The sequence below is a fragment of the Tachysurus fulvidraco genome, chromosome 4 (assembly GCF_022655615.1).
Source record: "Tachysurus fulvidraco isolate hzauxx_2018 chromosome 4, HZAU_PFXX_2.0, whole genome shotgun sequence".
NCBI classification, from domain to species: Eukaryota; Metazoa; Chordata; class Actinopteri; order Siluriformes; family Bagridae; genus Tachysurus; species Tachysurus fulvidraco.
The window spans coordinates 20,029,774-20,047,480 of NC_062521.1; the positions used below are offsets into that span (position 1 = coordinate 20,029,774).

Below are 17,707 nucleotides of genomic sequence, written 5' to 3' on the forward strand. Positions count from 1 at the left end.
AAGATTGTGTACACCATGCGTGAGAAGTGTGTGCAGCCAGATGGTGCATCAATAGTGATGGCCTGCTTGGGGTGATGGGTTTGTGCCAGGTACCTGAGGGGTTGGGTGTTGTTGGCAGATGCCAGGGTCTGAGAGAGTGCTTCTGAGAGTTAGACACACAGCTGGTTGTTTTACACTCAGAGTTGTCTGATGGAATGAGGACACACACTTTTCCCAAGCCAAAGGGGAAGTTCAGCTAAAGGCCTGCTGAACTGGCCTCATTTGTTATTGTGCTCTTACTTGTTTGTGTATAGTGTATGGTTTGCACTTATTCCTTCATGGCACAGCCTGGCTCATACTAATTAACTCACGTTTGACACTTTCCAAAAACAATGCCTAGCTACCTCCGCTGAACTTATTTTTTTTTTGCTCAGGTACTACGCAAACCATGAACATATATTTTGAGTTAAAAATATTATAGACTATTGAAAGGTCAAAGTTTTCTGTTTTGCCTAATACAATCAACTTTCTTTAGACTGAACATCAGTCCCATGCAAAAAGCCTTTATGACAATAACCTACTGTCCACTATGTTGGAATGTGTAAAATATAGACAATACTATTTTACAGTATACATACAAAATTGTTTCCTCTTTTCCTACATTCATTCATTCATTATTCATATTTGGAAAGCACTTGATCCTTGTCAGGGTTTTAGTTGATACAATAGTAGGAACACAAGGCTTAAGGTTAAAATACATTCTGGATGGGATGCTAGTCCGTCAGAAAACACCATGCAAACACACATTCACACAGTTATTGACACTAGTGTAGCTAATCCTTTTGGGAAGTGGGACGGAACTGATAAACCTTAAGGAAACATGAAACATGAGATGCTCTCTCTGTTCAAGTAATATGCAGTTTGATTAGTCTTGGTTTTGGGATACTGTGCCATACAGTACTGTACTGCCTGAGGAAAAATGCTAATACACATGTCCTCTCTGTTTCATTCAAAATATATTTATTATGTGCTAGTAAACAGTTATACAACACACTGTACAATATATTCAACACATGAAGATATTGGTCTTGGGGAAGCATCAAACTGTTGTTATGCCCCTTTAGCTACATCCTAAGACTGAATATTATCACATATTTTATCAGTTAGTGCAACCCAATAATTAATAGATAGTTTTAAAAACAACATTGATTTCTGCACATGCCTAACATATGCATAAACTTCTACACTCAATATGGATCTAAATAAACATCTGGATTTCTTTAAATCTGCTTTGTTACAATGCCTGTAAGTGCTATACTATAAAAAGACTCACCATCACATTTCTTCTTTCCCTTTTCTTTCTCTGCAGGAGTATAGCACGTGTGGTAAGTCAGGTTCATGCTTTCCAGGAGCACATGTATACATACACTCCTGAACTAGAGCTTCAGTCATATCTTCAAGCTCGTATCAGCCGTCTGGGAGTATTTGATGTATCACTACTTGCCGCTGACAATGACGCCAACTTTAACCAGCCTGCTGCAGAGCGGCACACACGCCGGATTCAGGACACACTGCGCAGGGTCAAGGCCTCTTTTCAGTGATCCAACAGCTCTCGTGTTCTGTGCAGAAATTAATACACATGGTTATTAGACGCTTCAAAAACTTTGTAATCAAGTACAAGGCTGTGTGTATTAGAGGAATGGGAACTCTGAGAATCTTTACTCAGCTGTTTTAGTGTGTACAGTTCAAGGAAGTATCCATTTTTTATTTAATTTTTTTAAGGAGGTCAAAGTTTTTCCATTTTTTTGTGCACATTTATGGTGAAAACAACCAATAATCAAAACAAACAATAATTTTATCTTACTTCCCTGTACCGAAGTACTGAGGGGATCAGCAAACGTTTTTGAAGAACAGGGTTTTCATTCTGCAGATGTAGTGGTTTGATAAAAGCATCTGAAAAATCCTTAAATAATTCTTTATATTCTAAAACATGTGCCAATTATTCAATTTACTACTGCAGTAACAGGAATGGAAATATCTATAATAAACAGCCATGGCTTAATTCTATTAAAGTACATGTTAAGAACTGCACACACAGCGTAGCTCAGTTACAGCAAAGCATGGTAGCTATGCTCAGATGTAAAATTATAAGAGGGTTATTTTAAGTAGGCTTATTCTAATTTAGAAGTACAAACCTAAAGCTTTTTTTTTTGTACTGGTTATATTTTTCTGCATATATTGTATTTTCTATATCTGTCAAGCAGTCACATAATTCAGCTTTCTAAATTAGAGTATATGGCTATTATTGTTATTATTAGGCTGTTGGACCGTGTGTGTGTGTGTGTGTGTGTGTGTGTGTGTGTGTGTGTGTGTGTGTGTGTGTGTGTGTGTGTGTGTGTGTGTGTGTGTGTGTGTGTGTGTGTGTCCACCCCTCATCCCGAGGTGAGGAAACAGGCGCTCCTGGAGGTCGATGCTTCTCTGTAGTCGCCACTTCAAAGCGCTTCAGATAAACACACTTAATTGGGAGGCGAAGAGCTCCGACCTCTCTAAGCACAGATCTGAGATAAAGGAAGCAACTACCATGCTGTTATCATCCTCACTAGAGCTAAACGATCCCTTTAGGAACACATTGTTAGCCGGCGGCGGCTTGAGCGCTCAAAGGGATTAAACTACTCTTGAGTGAGTCAACACATACAGTGAGATATAACCTGATGAGTGGGATTAACATTGCGTTCACATTGTCTGTGTGCCAATGCATTTAACATTCCATCTCTTACTAATACGTCTTACTTTCGCAGTGTATGTTAAATCGAATGAAACATGAATATACATTTAAATAAACTTGCAATAAGAGGATGGAGAGTTTCTGCGTGTTTCCTTGCTTTATATTGCATCCTAACGACAGAGGTTTCTGGATCGCTTTAGGACTTGTCTGCATTATTAGTATTGAAGAGTGTATTGTTTGGGCAGTTTGCATGTGAAATAAAGCTCCATCAGCTCTTACTGTGCTGCTACTGTAATCCGTTTGATGTTCTCTGTCCAAACGGCGGCGGCGCCAGCGGCTCTCCGGGAGACCAGAGACGTGTTACTGCAAAGCCATTTGAACTCTATTGTCATTTCTATTGTGTCCTTCACAAAAAGGAAGGTGTGCTCAGGAAAACGAGAAACTCAATACCGAAACCGTCTGAGAGATTGACTAGCAGATAGATACATGACTGTCAGTCAAATTTAAATGTAATCTTTGCATTTACACTTTCAGTCACTTTGCAGCTGAGACAGAATTATCTAGGTATAAACTGTAGTCTGTCTAAATCACAACAGGATAAAAGACTCAGCACGGGCTTTCTGACATGACCTCATCAATGCTCTTGCCAGTATTTCATAATGTTTAATATAATACGTTCAGATTGTTGAATATAATCTATTCCAATAATACGAGCTCATATTAGATCTACTGTACGAGTTTGCCATCTCCAAATATTATTATATATATCATTTACAAATATCTATATCATGTAAAAGTGAGATATGTAAATGCCTAAAGGTCTTTTACAACAACATGTGTGTGTGCTTTAGATAAAAGAAACTAATAAAAACCTACAAAACACCAACCCTCTTGGCTATAACTTTACTTTGAACTGAAATACAATAATTAAATACTTCAGAATTGTTTGCATCGAACTGTCTTACAAACACTCAGCCCTGGCCTATGTATTGTCCATTTTTCTTGGAACAATACGTTTACATACGTTTTATTCCTGTGTATAGGCTGATACTGATAAACAATAGGAATACTGTTAATCAGAAATGTAGTCCTATGGGTTATATGCCTTATTCTCAGCCAGCTGTTGGATTAGTGTAAAGGAGAAGCAGACAGCTGATGTCTCTAGAGATGTTCTCACAGACTCAGTGGCGCCAGGTTTTCACACAATCACAGGAAATGTAAAGACTTCAATAACGACCCATTAGCCCTAATGATTGCGAGTCGAGTAGGCGTTAAAAACATACATGCATATGCTAATGCAGCCTAGTGTCAAGGGGTGTATATATACCGAGGTTTCCCTCCAGGCCGCCGCAACACTCTTGAGACTTTCACTGGATACACTTGGAACACCTCGAGCTCAAACATGGTGAAAATCTTTTCCGTGGACTGGCTTGCCAAGAGCTACCATGACTCCAAACAGGACCCTGAAACAGTGGAAACTTCTCAGGCTCCGTTAAGGCGACACGTGCCTTGTCTGGTCCAGCCACGACCTCCGACATCTTACGACAAGGTTTACATTCAGCCTAAGTTGAAAGGTAGCCGGATTGAGGAGTACACAAGCACAGAGGAACAGAAGGACAAGGAAGGCATCGTGTTTACGCACTCAGCTCAACGGAACTGCACCTCTCCAAGCTGTAAGTATCTCCACTATCTTCTTTTGTACTTGTATCTGACTGTGAAAGTTACTGAAAACGGATTATAGGGTGCAAATCAATAACCGGATGTGCTTTTATTTTATTCAGCTTCAGAGAACAGTGGTTACTCTTCTGGGTATGAGAGCGAGGCCGCTACGTCCGAGTGCCCCACCATTGAAGACGGAAGTGAGGGAGAGAGAGATGGAGGCGCCCAACGCCGAATCAGGACCAAATTCACTCCTGAGCAAATTGAAAAGTTGGAGAAAATTTTCAGCAAACACAAATACCTGGATGCGAGGGAGAGGGTTAAAACCGCAAAGAAACTCAACCTATCCGAAACTCAGGTAAGATCTTCAATTGCATCGTTAACTATCTTGTCCCTCACTGAAACTCCCATGATTGCTGAAACTCTACGCCCATGTCTCTAAACACATTTTTTTTTAAATCTGATGCAGGTACGCACTTGGTTTCAAAATCGCAGAATGAAACTGAAACGTGAGGTTCAGGAGTTGAGGGCTGAATATTCGCTCCCAGCTTTGCCTCACGTCCTCTTCCCACCGGTTCCTTCACTTCCTTTCCACTTCTCCGGACAGAGCGTGACCTTCCCCGCAACTTCGCACGTGCAGAACCCACGCGTGATCCCAGCTATCCCTGTTCACCACCGCGCTATCCCGCACCAGCAGATCATTCATCACCAAAGCCACCACATGATCCCTATACAACATTACTACTAGGCTTCACAAAATACCATAGAGAATATGTGGACACTTAACTTTTTTTTTTTTTAATTGACGTGCAATATACATGATGTACAGTTTTGTATAAAGAATTGTCTAGACATTTGTAAAGAATTTATGAGGAAAAAACTTTTATTTATTGAGAAGATATTAAATATATTTGATTTTAAAATGGCTGTCATTTGTTGTACCTATTACAATCATATTTTCATAAAGACAATAATCCAAGAAATTGAAATCCACTGAAACTTTGGAAAAGGGTATTCTATCATTTGTGGGTATTCATCCACAAGTGGACACATACAATTATGTATTTTAATTCATTTCAAAGTCAAAATGTGAGGATTGTCTATAAAAATGCACCTGCTTAACTGTTCAGAGGCATGTAGGTTCAACACCCGGGTGTTTAAAAATCCCTCTGTGGCTAATGTTAAAGGTTAAATTATCCCAACAGAGGCATATAATGCAATTTAATAGTTTAGTGCTTAATATAAGCAGAGTTCAGCATTATATGCTACTATAAATTAGGATGTCAGTCATATCGGTCTCGTGCCCTTATCAGCAGAGACCATTCTCCTTTGAGTTGATTATATTGCTTCTGGGCTTTGGGGCCTAGAAAGAGGATCTTTGTGCTAACTGATAATCTCACTTCACAAGCACTTCAAATAGCATGACACTTGATTAGAAACCCAGATGCTGATACATGATGATTCAGTCTAACTTTTCATTTGTCCAGTGTATCTAATCAGTCTAATCAGTACAGTGATTTAGAAATTTTGAGATTTTGAAAGAGGTTAAAAATAAATATACTCATATGCTTGTGTGAAGGTGGTATACATATAAATTTAATATGTCTTCTATGTCAGAATAAAGGACGTTAAAATGTTTGGGTATCTTAAACATATGTAATATAAGGCACAGCATTTACAAACAATACAAAATATCACAAGGAAGACTATAAAAATACTAATGAATAAGGTCGAAATGGTAAAACTTCAAAGAAAATACAAACAAGTATAAACAACTGAGTGCATGTTGTAACTGTTGCATCACAGAGTTTTTTTTTCCCAGATAGGCTAGCAAGACAGAAGTGGACTGTCGAATGAGATTTCACATTTTGAGCATTGTCTTTCATACCCACCCACACACACACGCGGGTGAATTTCGTGTACGGGGCTTGTTTAAATTTTTGCGCCTTATGCAGCAGTGAGAGAGAGTGTGTGTGTGTGTGTGTGTGTGTGTGTGTGTGTGTGTGTGTGTGTGTGTGTGTGTGTGTGTGTGTGTGTGTGTGTGTGTGTGTGTGTGTGTGTGAGAGAGAGAGAGAGAGAGAGAGAGAGAGAGAGAGAGAGAGAGCGCAAATCCGCGCTGATCCCACACTGCGCTTTCATATGCAGCTCACCTAATTCTGTTTGTCTCTGCAGCCGCACTTCAAAAGCGACCTAACGAGTAGATCATGGCCTACAATTAGTCCTAATTAAGCCTACCATTGATGAGTCTACACTCTTGACAAAAGCCTAAGGGACTGGCTCCATTAAGTCTGGAGTCTGTGTGCTATTCAAGGCTCGATCCCCAGAAGATACTTGATTACCATTTAGTATTTGATCACTCGCTAATGTAATTAAATGGATAAAAAGTGGTAGATATAGTTGGTTAACTCACAGCTGACCTCTTCAACCACAAAATGTTAATTTATTCAAAATCTATGAATCGAAAAGTTAAATTTACATCAATGGGAAGCGTAAAGCGTTGATGTGAATCATGTGCGCTTTTCCAATACACCAAATCGAATCAATTTTAATCCAGGTGTGACTGCAATAAAAGACTGTAATAAGAATCAATAATCGCAATTTTATAGGATTATCAATAGCACACTATATGTCTTAAAAAAATCTCCTAATGTATTCTTAGTGAAAGAAATCAAAGTCTGTAGTCAGTGGTTTCAACTTTTCAGACTGGTCAGTTAAGTAGGAGGCCTGAGGGAACTGGTGGAACAATATGGAGTTATAAGGCGCCAGAACCTACTTCAGAGTCTTCTGTCAATAGACATCAAACAGGACTGTCTCACCTTTGCTTTGCTTTGGTGTTTCACTATCAAGCCCGATTTGGTGACAGAACAATAAGGCTAAAAGTGAGCCCAAGGCAGACAAGTGGGCTCTGTATGCAAGTGATAACATCCAACAGATGATCAATTAGTTTAAATAAATTCTAGAATGTAACTTTTATTAAAACAAGCATAAATATAAATGCATATATATAACATTACAACAAGCATAAATATAAATGTATGCACAAATATAAATGTAAATATATGTATACATAGAATAGAATATATACATACCGGTATATATATATATATATATATATATATATATATATATATATATATATATATATATATATATAGAGAGAGAGAGAGAGAGAGAGAGAGAGAGAGAGATTTTATAAAATCACTGAACATTTAAGCAAAAGTTACTACGCTCTGTTTAGTGTACCGAGGTTTGTGCGGTGGTATGCAGTGTGATATTCCACATAGGCTAAATTCCAATTCAATTCAACTTTGTAATTTACCTCTTCTGTATGATGTTTGCGAACAAACAGGATAACGCAAAAATCGTTCTGTCACTTTAGTGCTCTAAAATGGCCACAGTTTTCTGAAGAACTGCCTTATTTCTTAGACTGAGATTTTGTCTTATGTGATTATATCAGTTTGCTCTCAACATCACTGATTATTCAATTTTCTAAGTCTCTAGTCTCTAGCATCACATGAGCCAATTGCCGATAAGCGCATCAGTACTCAGACACAGTGGCGCCTGGATATAACAAGTGTAGCCGACGTGTGAAAAACTGCAATTGCGACATCTATTAACTTCTATTAAACGCCCATCAAACACTTATCGTTCCCACGAGATCCCTATGCTTATGCAAATAATGTGTAGCACCTCCTACATATAGTCCTAGTCCTGGCACAATAGGTCAGTGCTGCTGATCAAATACAATCATTTTTACTCCACTGTCTGTCAAGAGGAACTACAATATGGCCAAGAACTTTTCGGTAGCATGGCTATCGCAGAGCTCTCAGCCCGACTGCGGCTCCGGGTTAGAGGCCGCTCTGGTGCACGGCCCGAGGTCTCCCACAGTCCAAACCAAACATGCTTCTTATATAGGGAGCCTACGTTCTGATGGGAATGTCAAGGATGTTACCAAGATGCCATTTTCACCAACAAGTAAGCATAGCAATAATAACACTAAAGTGAATGGTCATCTATGTATTCCAGGAAATATTCCATGGGTGTTTTTTCGTGTTGTCATTAACATTATCCCTTCTGTTTCAGATAGCTGTGGTTACACTTCCGGTTCGGAGAGTGAGGTCGGTGATGACAGCGAGGTAGAATTGGGACCAAACCGTCGGATCAGAACAAAATTCACTTCCTGCCAGATCGCTCGGCTGGAGAAAACCTTTCACAAGCACAAATACCTCGGGGCAACACAGAGAAGAAAAATTGCAGAAAAGCTGCATTTGTCTGAAACTCAGGTAAGGCCTAGTTACCATAAACCCTTACATTCAGCTATCGCTTTATTGGGTAGTATATAAGCGCAACTCATTTACCTGTTTATACTCTCATAATGAGAGGTCAGGCTGTATATCTTTGGTTGGAGAACTCTTCTCAACAACATAGTTATATTATTATATTATTGTTTTTTAGAAAAAAATCCAGCTGATCTAATGACCGTTCTCATAGACTATTCTGAATTGTTCTCATCAAAATATTTATATTATTGTCTTAAAAAAAGTCCAGCATTGCTTCACCCAGTGTCACTACTGTGATGAAAGTGGCCCACCATCCAAATAACAACTGGGCAGCGGTTATACCATGGTAGTCCTTTTCACTTTCCAATAAGACAGCGGTCCAGTGACAAATTTTATTAAGTACCAATACTTGCACACATGATAGGTGCTCTTGTTAAAATAGCCAGTGAGTGTGTAGTTATTTGACTCCATTCTTACATGAATTCTCTATCGCTCTCTTTAACTATAGGTGAAAACGTGGTTTCAGAACAGAAGGATGAAGCTGAAACGTGAGGCACAGGACACCCGGGTGGAGTATTATACCCCGGCACTGCTTGCTCCTCTGATTTTGCCACCGCCGCCGTTTCAGCACCATGCGCTGGCTGGACAGCGACTCACACTCTCGCCTGCCGCCGTGTTCCCGCACTTTACACCGCAACTCACCCGCACAGTGTCTCTGCACCAGCAAACAGCACACAGAGCCATGATACACCCGACACTCCTCTCCTCCTGTTACTACTGACCAAACACTCGATTGAAGGATTTCAGATCTCTGACACCTCTAACACTGATTTACACGGTTTTGTTCTTATAGTAGCTACAGCGATATTGTTGCACAAGTTATAGCATAAGTTTATATAACATTAATTTGATGTAAAAATATAAGCTAATCACGTACAGTGTAGATTAATATTTGAATGGTCTTAATGTTTGATGGTTCTTAAAGATAATCGTGTATATAAATAAGCACTGTATATGTAAATAAATAAGATGCTTCTTTATGTGAAAATAAAATTTCTCAATTTGAAAGTATTTTACACATTTCTGTTGGATTTTTGAGACTTTTACAGTTGTGTTTTTACATCAAGGTAGTATGCAATAAATCATACTATTTAAATGACTTTGGAATAAGTGATATAAAGCACAATTATATGAATATGTCAACAGGAAATAACCAGCAAAGGTCAAAAAGGCTTTATTCATTTTGTCCATACTACATTATTCTAAATAATAGACCTTGCCAAAAAATGACCTAAGGTAATTACTGAATGCTCTATGTGAGTAGAGGCGCATAGAGAAATGGGTGGAGGAAGTAGGTCTTTCGTATATAGAACACCCAAATAATGGTTTGCAAACATGGCCGCGTGGTATGCATAATCAAATGTTGATCTTTCATGAACATGTATGCAGTATGTATTTTCCACAGAACGCTTTTTAATAGATATACATACTTCACATCACAATTTTAGCACTTTTGTGATTTAGTTTTAATACTCCAGATCTGGTGTTGACTAGTCTTGGAGCTGGCCCGCCTGTCCGTCTCAGCAGGTTTTCGCACCTTGCGCTCCTCTGTTTGTGCGCTCCTGTTGGTAAATACACTCAGGCGAACATCCAGCGGCGCGGCGCGTCGTTTGCATCCCCAAGGACACATCAAAGCAACTGTAACGGCCACATCATTGCGATACATTGAGCTCTGTTGTGTTTCAATCGTTAAGATTCACACCCACTGGACAGGCGCTAAACTGTGGCGCCATAAAGTCTGCCGACAGCGTATTAGCGCGCACCTTCACCACTCACCAATATCCGCTGTACACTGACTACCAACCAGCAGAATGGAAGGAAGTCATCCGTCTCAGGTCTGGGATACAACGTACCTTCACATTTTGTTACACAAAATACATGTTGTGAAATATTGTCAGTGCTTTCATGTTGCATTTACAAAATATAAACGAGTAGGCTTATATATTATATATCAAATTATTTCATTAGAATGGCAGAATGTTCGGATCCATTTTTACTTACCGTTAAGCTATTTCATTAGTTTCAATGTATCAATATTAATCTATGGTAAGAAGACACTAGACAAGCATACTGTATTTATGGGCTATACATTAGGCCTACATAGAAAATAGGATATAAAAAGATTAACTTCATATACCTGTCACTTTGCAAGACCTGATTCACAGCATTTTTTTCAACCATACCTCAACCACATTTACATTTATTTATCCGTTCATTTTCAGTAACCACGTTATCCTATTCAGTCTAAAAGTATAGATTTTGTGCCAATCCTGGAATACTTGAAGCAAATTTCACCCTGGATATGATGCCAAGCCATCATCCCCACAAACACATTTGCACCATGTCAAATTGTATGGTTTATTTTAAATTGTTGAAAGGAAACAGGAGAAAAAGGAGAATCCAGGTGAAACTCACAGCAACACAGGGAGAACATATGAAACCACACAGGCAGCAACCTTATCAAGATCAAACTCAGTACCCTGTAAGGCTTCAGTGTTAACCCACTGCACCAATACTGTATGCTGCCCCAAGATAGCAAGTTAAGGATACAAATACAAATAAGGATAAAATATTAAAGCATTGTAAAATCTATAAACCTATATAATCTATATGAAAGCATTGTAAAATCTATAAAATCTATAAACCAACTGACTCCACTCTTATGTCAGACAACCAGAGTGTTCGATTGTCCTTTTATTTACATGCCAAAACAATGCTACATATAATTATAGCTTAACTTAAATCTTAAAGATAAGTTTTGTTTGTCTGGAGGTGCCATACTGGTGCCTGAATTTGGATGTGCTGCAAATAGTGCTTTCAACAGCATTTAACTATAGTGTTTATCATGTAGATATTTGGAAACCCACCTTTATTTTGCTCCTAACAGTGAAAACATACCTCCTTCCTGTATAATATGATGACAGAGAGAGATAGAGAGAGAAACTTAACCAAATGTGTGAGTGTATAATTTACTAACTAAAGCTAAGATAATAGGCAATAATGAAGCTTCCATCTTGGGTTGTGCATCAAATAATGGCTGTCTAGGCTCTCATTCTGCTCAACCAACCATACACATTTAAAAAGGTCTAGCACCAATTGAAAGGCATGAGAGAACACAGTGCCATGATTGCTCTACCTCTAAGCTTTAGTGCATGTTGAATTACCTATCAAGTCATTTGCTTTTCCCTTTTGTGTATGGTACAATAGGTTACTTAACCAGCAGATATAAATCTTTGTTTTGTGTAGTTGTCACCACAGGGAGGCACTGTGTGCTTTTAAAACATGCCGTAATGGATTTTTAACAGCCATGTTCACATTGCTGGAGTCCTAGGTATATAGGGCATGAAACTTGGACACTCAAGGCATCTCTTTCACACAATGGGAAAATTAACATGCACCAAGCCTCTGGACGATTGTTGCTGATTTGATCAGTTGAAAGTTTATGTAAGGACATGATGATGTGATGAGCATCATGTGCAAATTATAGCAGGCTGGATATCAACAGCAGAGAAAAAACTGGAAAGACACTGGGAAGAACAATCTCATTTTCACTGTCTTGATTCATTTGCCAGTTAATTGCATCCTCTTCTAATGTTATACATTTCTCTTTCATGAGCATGTATGCAGTATGTGTATTCCACCGAATGCTTTTTAATAGATACACATACCTGTAAGACTGTGACAAATGGAACCGTGAATTCTGCTGTCTACCAAAAAATTCTGAAGGACAATGTGCGGCCATCTCTTTGTGACCTCAAGCTGAAGCGAACTTGGGTTCTGCAGCAGGACAATGATCCAAAACACACCAGCAAGTCCACCTCTGAATGTCTGAAGAAAAACAAAATGAAGACTTAGGAGTGGTCTAATCAGTCAGAGTGGTCTAAGTCTTGACCTGAATCCTATTGAGATGCTGTGGCATGACCTTAAAAAGGTGGTTCATGCTCGAAAAACCACCAGTGTGGCTGAATTACAATTCTGTAAAGATGAGCGGACCAGAATTCCTCCACAGCGATGTAACAGACTCATTGCAAGTTATCACAAACGCTTGATTGCCGTTTTTGCTGCTAAGGGTGGCTCAACCAGTTTTAGGGGCAATCACTTTTTTACACAGGGCCATGTGGATTTGGATTTGGATTTTTCCCTTAATAATAAAAAACATTTGAAAACTGCATGTTGTGTTTACTTGTATTATCTTTGACTAATATTTAAATTTGATTGATCTGAAACATTTAGTGTGACACAAAAATACATAATCAATGAAAGGGGCAAACATTTTTTCACACCACTGTATATCACGGGAATTTACAAATAGTCAGTTCATTAAGTTTTCACAAATCCATTTGAGTTTGCGTTTTTATCCCATCGACCGATGTTTCGCTCGAGCCTCTAGCTTTTTTCTTTTTAAGCATTGAAAAAGAAAGCCTGTTGACTGTCTCTCTCTTCCACTAACTCTAGCCATGCCACTCTACACACGCCATCGATCATAGCAACCTGCTCCATATTTGATGAGGATGGCCGTGGTGTAAATATTTCTCTTTTCTCATACTACCTCAGTAATGAGCACTTCAGGGACAGTAGAACAGTGAGTGGGCACTCGTTGGATTTGATTCAATATAATGATACCCCAGGCCTGTATCCCTCAGTACATGCATCACATTATTGTCTGTTTCCAGTTCTGCTTTGAGTCTTTTATACTCCCAAATACTTCAGAGGACAGGAGAGAGAGAGAGAGAGAGAGAGAGAGAGAGAGAGAGAGAGAGAGAGAGAGAGAGAGAGAGAGAGAGAGAGAGAGAGAGAGAGAGGATATATATATTATATGTAAAACATTGGTTATGTATATGAAATTTATTTTAAAACAAGTTAACCTTCCTAGAATACTACTTACAGGGAATTATCTATTATGTAATGGTTTTGTAAATTCACGGTTTTTATTTAACTTTAATGTTGTGATGAATTGTGATCAATAAAACTATAAATGCTATTCAATCAACCTGTCAAACCCAGTGTCACAATCAGTGTACACAATATACACAAATAGTGTACACAATATACTGAAATAGTGTACACAATATACTGAAATAGTGTACACAAATAATAGAATGTGTGAACAGAGTAAAACAAAACAACATTGTTTTACTTAATAAAATAAAAAAGAAACCTTTCTTGCAAGGGTTATCAAGGGAGTGAAAAATTTAACACAGACACATTTAGGAATGCTTTTCAATTCAGTTTCTTTATTAAATTACAGGCAGGCGGCACATTGCTTACTGACTTTCAATTCTCACTCTGCACTTCACAAGATCACACCATCACTGTTTCTTCACAGCATCCCATGTAGCAAATAAAAACAATCACACTGCTAAGAGTTATATACTACTTTTGAAGAGAGTGGCAGATCATGAACGCATTTTATAAAAAGCATGTTTGCCTAAGCTTTTTCTCTGTAGATGAGGTTTTGTAGAACCATCCTGTGGAACACCTCTGCAGCCCCATTTTCCCATGCCCTATGCCTCTTTAATGCTACGTCTCAAAGAGGTATATGCATAGGAAAAAGGAACAACGAGCAAAGAAAACAGGGGTCAACTCAGCAGATGTCACCCTGGGGAGACGGAGACAGAAAGTAAAAAAAAAAACAAGTTAAAGTTATGCATAAGCACAAGATCAAATCCATACAGGATTAACATCATTGAGAGAACTTTAATCTTTGTGATTAACTTGGAAAAAGATTTATTCCCAGAGACATGCCTAAGTTCCACATTGTTAATTTAACAAACAAAAATTCAACTGCTGATTTGAGACGTCAAATACATGGAGATTAATATTAAATCCCTCTTATTCATTAAAAAGTGTAAAACCTAGCATCATTAACTCTGCACAATACAGAACAACATTTTTAGTCTAACACAAGTTATTGCTTAAAAACATTAAAAAAGTCAGAAAGAGCTTACCCAGTCCAGCGCCAGGCCGATTTTCTCCCAGGAAACTCATTCCCTTGGGAATTTATTCCTTCTCAGAGACCTTGAAGATGTTTAAGCAAGACAGAGTAACTTTTATTCACTGGTTCTCCTCCTCCTCCTCCTCCTCTTCCTCCTCCCCCTCCTTCTCTTTCTGGGACTCCACAAGCACCTGCACTCACTAGAGTCAGATACACACTCCACTCAAAACAACTTGCTGTAAACAACGTCTGTTAAAGGCATGCCGATGCCAAAGTGCATTGGCTGGTGCTGGTGCCAACTCCTGTGCATGCTGAAGGCTCATTCCCTGAGCAGATGATGTGCTATCTAAGGTGTGGACGTCACAGGGGCAGAGAACTCGAGATAGGAGGTTGAGGGTTTGGGACGCTGTGTTCTCTGTTGCCTGAAAAGTATGTTATCTCTCAGGGTCTCGCACTCTCCCAGACAAGAGACAATCCATGCCCCCATGCTTCAGCAAGCTCAAGGTCTCAGGCAAGGCCTCTTAGATCAGGATGAACACACACACACACACACACACACACACACACACACACACACACACACACACACACACACACACACACACACACACACACACACACACACACACACACACACACACACACACTAAACATACAGGCATGTCAAGGTTATCAGTGAGACCCAGAGAGAAATAATTCAATTTAGCACTTTCATCTGTTTTTTTTTTTTCTTCAGTCCCAAGTTCTATAAGTTGAGAGGCATGTTAATAGTTTTTTTTCATAACACTTAAATAAAGAATTTAGACTCGGAGTTGAGGTTAAGGACAGATCGAGTTATAAAAACAGTCGGTTTAATTAAAAAGTGTCTGAATGAATTTGACCTACTACACTATATCGACAAAAAAATCTGGACCCCTCTAAATTCTTGGGTTTAGGTGATTCAGAAAACCCTATTGCAAAGAGTTGCATAAAATCAGGCATATAGTCAGACAATCTCGATAAACCAACACTGGCAGTAGAATGGGTCATACTGAACAGCTAGACTTTAAATGTGGTTCAGTCACAAGAAGCCACCTTTACCACAAATCAGTTTGTAAAACATCTGTCAAACATCGGCCCTGGAAATCAATATAACTGCAATTATTGCAAAATAGAAACATTTAGGGGCAACAACAACTCAGCCTCAAAGCTGTAAACCATGCAAACTCACTGAACTGAGCCAACAAGTGTATAACACATAAAAATCGCTTATCCTCTCCTGCATAACTCACTGCAGCCTTCCAAACTGCCTCTATAAGTAACTTAAGCACAAGAATATTTCTTTGAGAGCTTCATGAAATAGGTTTCCATGGCTGAGCAGCTGCACCCAAAGATTGTTGTGTATAACGCCAAGCAGCAGCTGGAGGGATGTAAAGCACGGTATCACCGGACTCTGATGCACTGGAAACATGTTCTGTAGAGTGATAAATCATGCTTCTCTATCTGGCAGTATGATTGATGAATCTGGGTTTGGTGCATACCAGGAGAACACTTCTGACCGTGGTGCACAGTGGCCAATAGTCAAATTTGGTAGATGTGGGATAATGGTCTGGGGCTGTTTTTTTTTTTTTTTTTTTTATAGTTTAAGCTCTTTGTACTAGTGAAAGGTTATGTTAATGCTACAGCATACAAAGGCTGCTTAGACAATTGAGCATTTAAAAAAATTGTGGCAACAGTCGAGGATAGCCAGTTCCTATTCCAGCATGACTCTGGCCTTGTGTACAAAGAAATGGTTTGAAGAGATACTTGAGAGGAACGTCAGTGGAACTTGAGAGAGTGGTCTGCACAGAGCCTGGACTTCAATACCACTGAGCACCTTAGAGAACATTGAATTAATTAAAAGTATTGAATGTGAGTCAAAACTTTACATTCAGCCTCTGTGCCAAACCTCACAAATGCTCTTTATACTGAACAGGCAAAAAGACACACAGACACACTCTGAAAGTTAGTGGAAAGCCTTTCCAGGAAAGTGAAGGCTGTTAAAACTGCAAGAAGCTGGTGGGTTTGTGGGTGAAAAATGTATTAATGTACATGCTGTTGGAATAAAGAATAAGAAGCCTTTATTTGTCACACATACATTACAACACAGTGAAATTCTTTTCTTTACATATCACAGCTTGTTGGGAGAGTGCAGGGTCAGCCATAATACATTGCCCAGGAGCCTAGAGGGTTATAGGCCCTACTCAAGGGCCCAACAGAAACAGCTTGGTGTTGATGGGGCTTGAGCACCTGACCTTCTGGTACTGAAATAAATTAAAACCAATATCTAATAAGTTCATATAACTGATGGTCAGGTGTCCAGATTTCTTTGGCTACGTAGTGTATATGTAGGTGATGTGAAATGTCTCAAGTTTTTTTTTTTTCTTGGGAAAGATACTTATGCTATTTATCATTACATTAATACGATATACTATGAATACATTTTTGTAAAGCCACTTCATTTTACAAGGTCATTATTAACCACTTAAAAACTTCTACTTTTTACTTCATTTATGTAACCTGTAAATCAGATTTTAATAAAAGAATATGTGGACAGGAAAATGTATTAAATCTTCAGACCTGAGAAAAAAATGGAAAGCCATAAATGACTCAGAGACGCAAGTACACTATTGCTGTAGTTTGGTTATTATGAGTTCACCTGCTCTTGACTGCTGCTTGCTTGGCTGACTTTGATTTGATTTCAGGCATCAAATTAAGCATTTGCTACCAACATTGCTTTTTTCATATTTCTAACTTTGTGACCTGGATGACATCCGAATAATAAGAACTTCACTACCAACATATTTTTGAATGTGTTATTGTGGCACCCTAGTTTCCACTTAAACGTCGGTTCAAGGCGCAATATGAGGAGTCAACATAGAGTCGACTTCTCTTTTTACTACTTTGTGTAATGTGCTTATTTTCCCTCTTGCTGCTCCTCTTCCCATTCAAAATTCTTTTATTGGAAAAGTAGTGGTAGTACTTGAAGAGAAACGTACAAAATCTACAAAAAATTTGTGTGAAAATTTTCTACTCAATTACTGCATTCAC

The 17,707-nt window shown here is 38.7% G+C and overlaps 3 protein-coding genes and 1 long non-coding RNA gene across 6 annotated transcripts in view; 3 read left to right on the forward strand and 1 right to left on the reverse strand.

Annotated features, from left to right (window-relative positions):
- LOC113661015 (kinase non-catalytic C-lobe domain-containing protein 1) overlaps positions 1 to 2,835 on the forward strand; it is a 37,585-nt gene extending 34,750 nt beyond the window's left edge. For all 3 annotated transcript variants that reach the window (XM_047812796.1, XM_047812797.1, XM_027174909.2), the window contains one exon: positions 1,349 to 2,835. In XM_047812796.1, the coding sequence (XP_047668752.1) occupies positions 1,349 to 1,580 (232 nt within the window). In that variant the 3' untranslated portion in view covers positions 1,581 to 2,835. The remainder of the gene's footprint in view (positions 1 to 1,348) is intronic.
- Positions 2,836 to 4,031: 1,196 nt separating this feature from the next.
- vox (ventral homeobox) lies at positions 4,032 to 5,275 on the forward strand. The gene is made up of 3 exons (XM_027174917.2): positions 4,032 to 4,377; positions 4,486 to 4,721; positions 4,833 to 5,275. The coding sequence occupies exons 1-3, from the start codon at positions 4,107 to 4,109 to the stop codon at positions 5,109 to 5,111; spliced, it is 786 nt and encodes a 261-aa protein (XP_027030718.1). The 5' UTR covers positions 4,032 to 4,106; the 3' UTR covers positions 5,112 to 5,275.
- Positions 5,276 to 7,601: 2,326 nt separating this feature from the next.
- Positions 7,602 to 9,629, forward strand: vent (ventral expressed homeobox). Its single transcript, XM_027174897.2, has 3 exons — positions 7,602 to 8,338; positions 8,447 to 8,646; positions 9,152 to 9,629. Exons 1-3 carry the CDS (start codon positions 8,149 to 8,151, stop codon positions 9,422 to 9,424), a joined length of 663 nt encoding a protein of 220 aa, XP_027030698.2. The 5' UTR covers positions 7,602 to 8,148; the 3' UTR covers positions 9,425 to 9,629.
- Positions 9,630 to 13,917: 4,288 nt separating this feature from the next.
- LOC113661097 lies at positions 13,918 to 15,116 on the reverse strand. The gene is made up of 2 exons (XR_003444971.2): positions 14,652 to 15,116; positions 13,918 to 14,302 (listed from the first exon to the last, which is right to left on the reverse strand). It is a non-coding gene; the product is annotated as an uncharacterized LOC113661097 (long non-coding RNA).
- Positions 15,117 to 17,707: the final 2,591 nt, after the last annotated feature.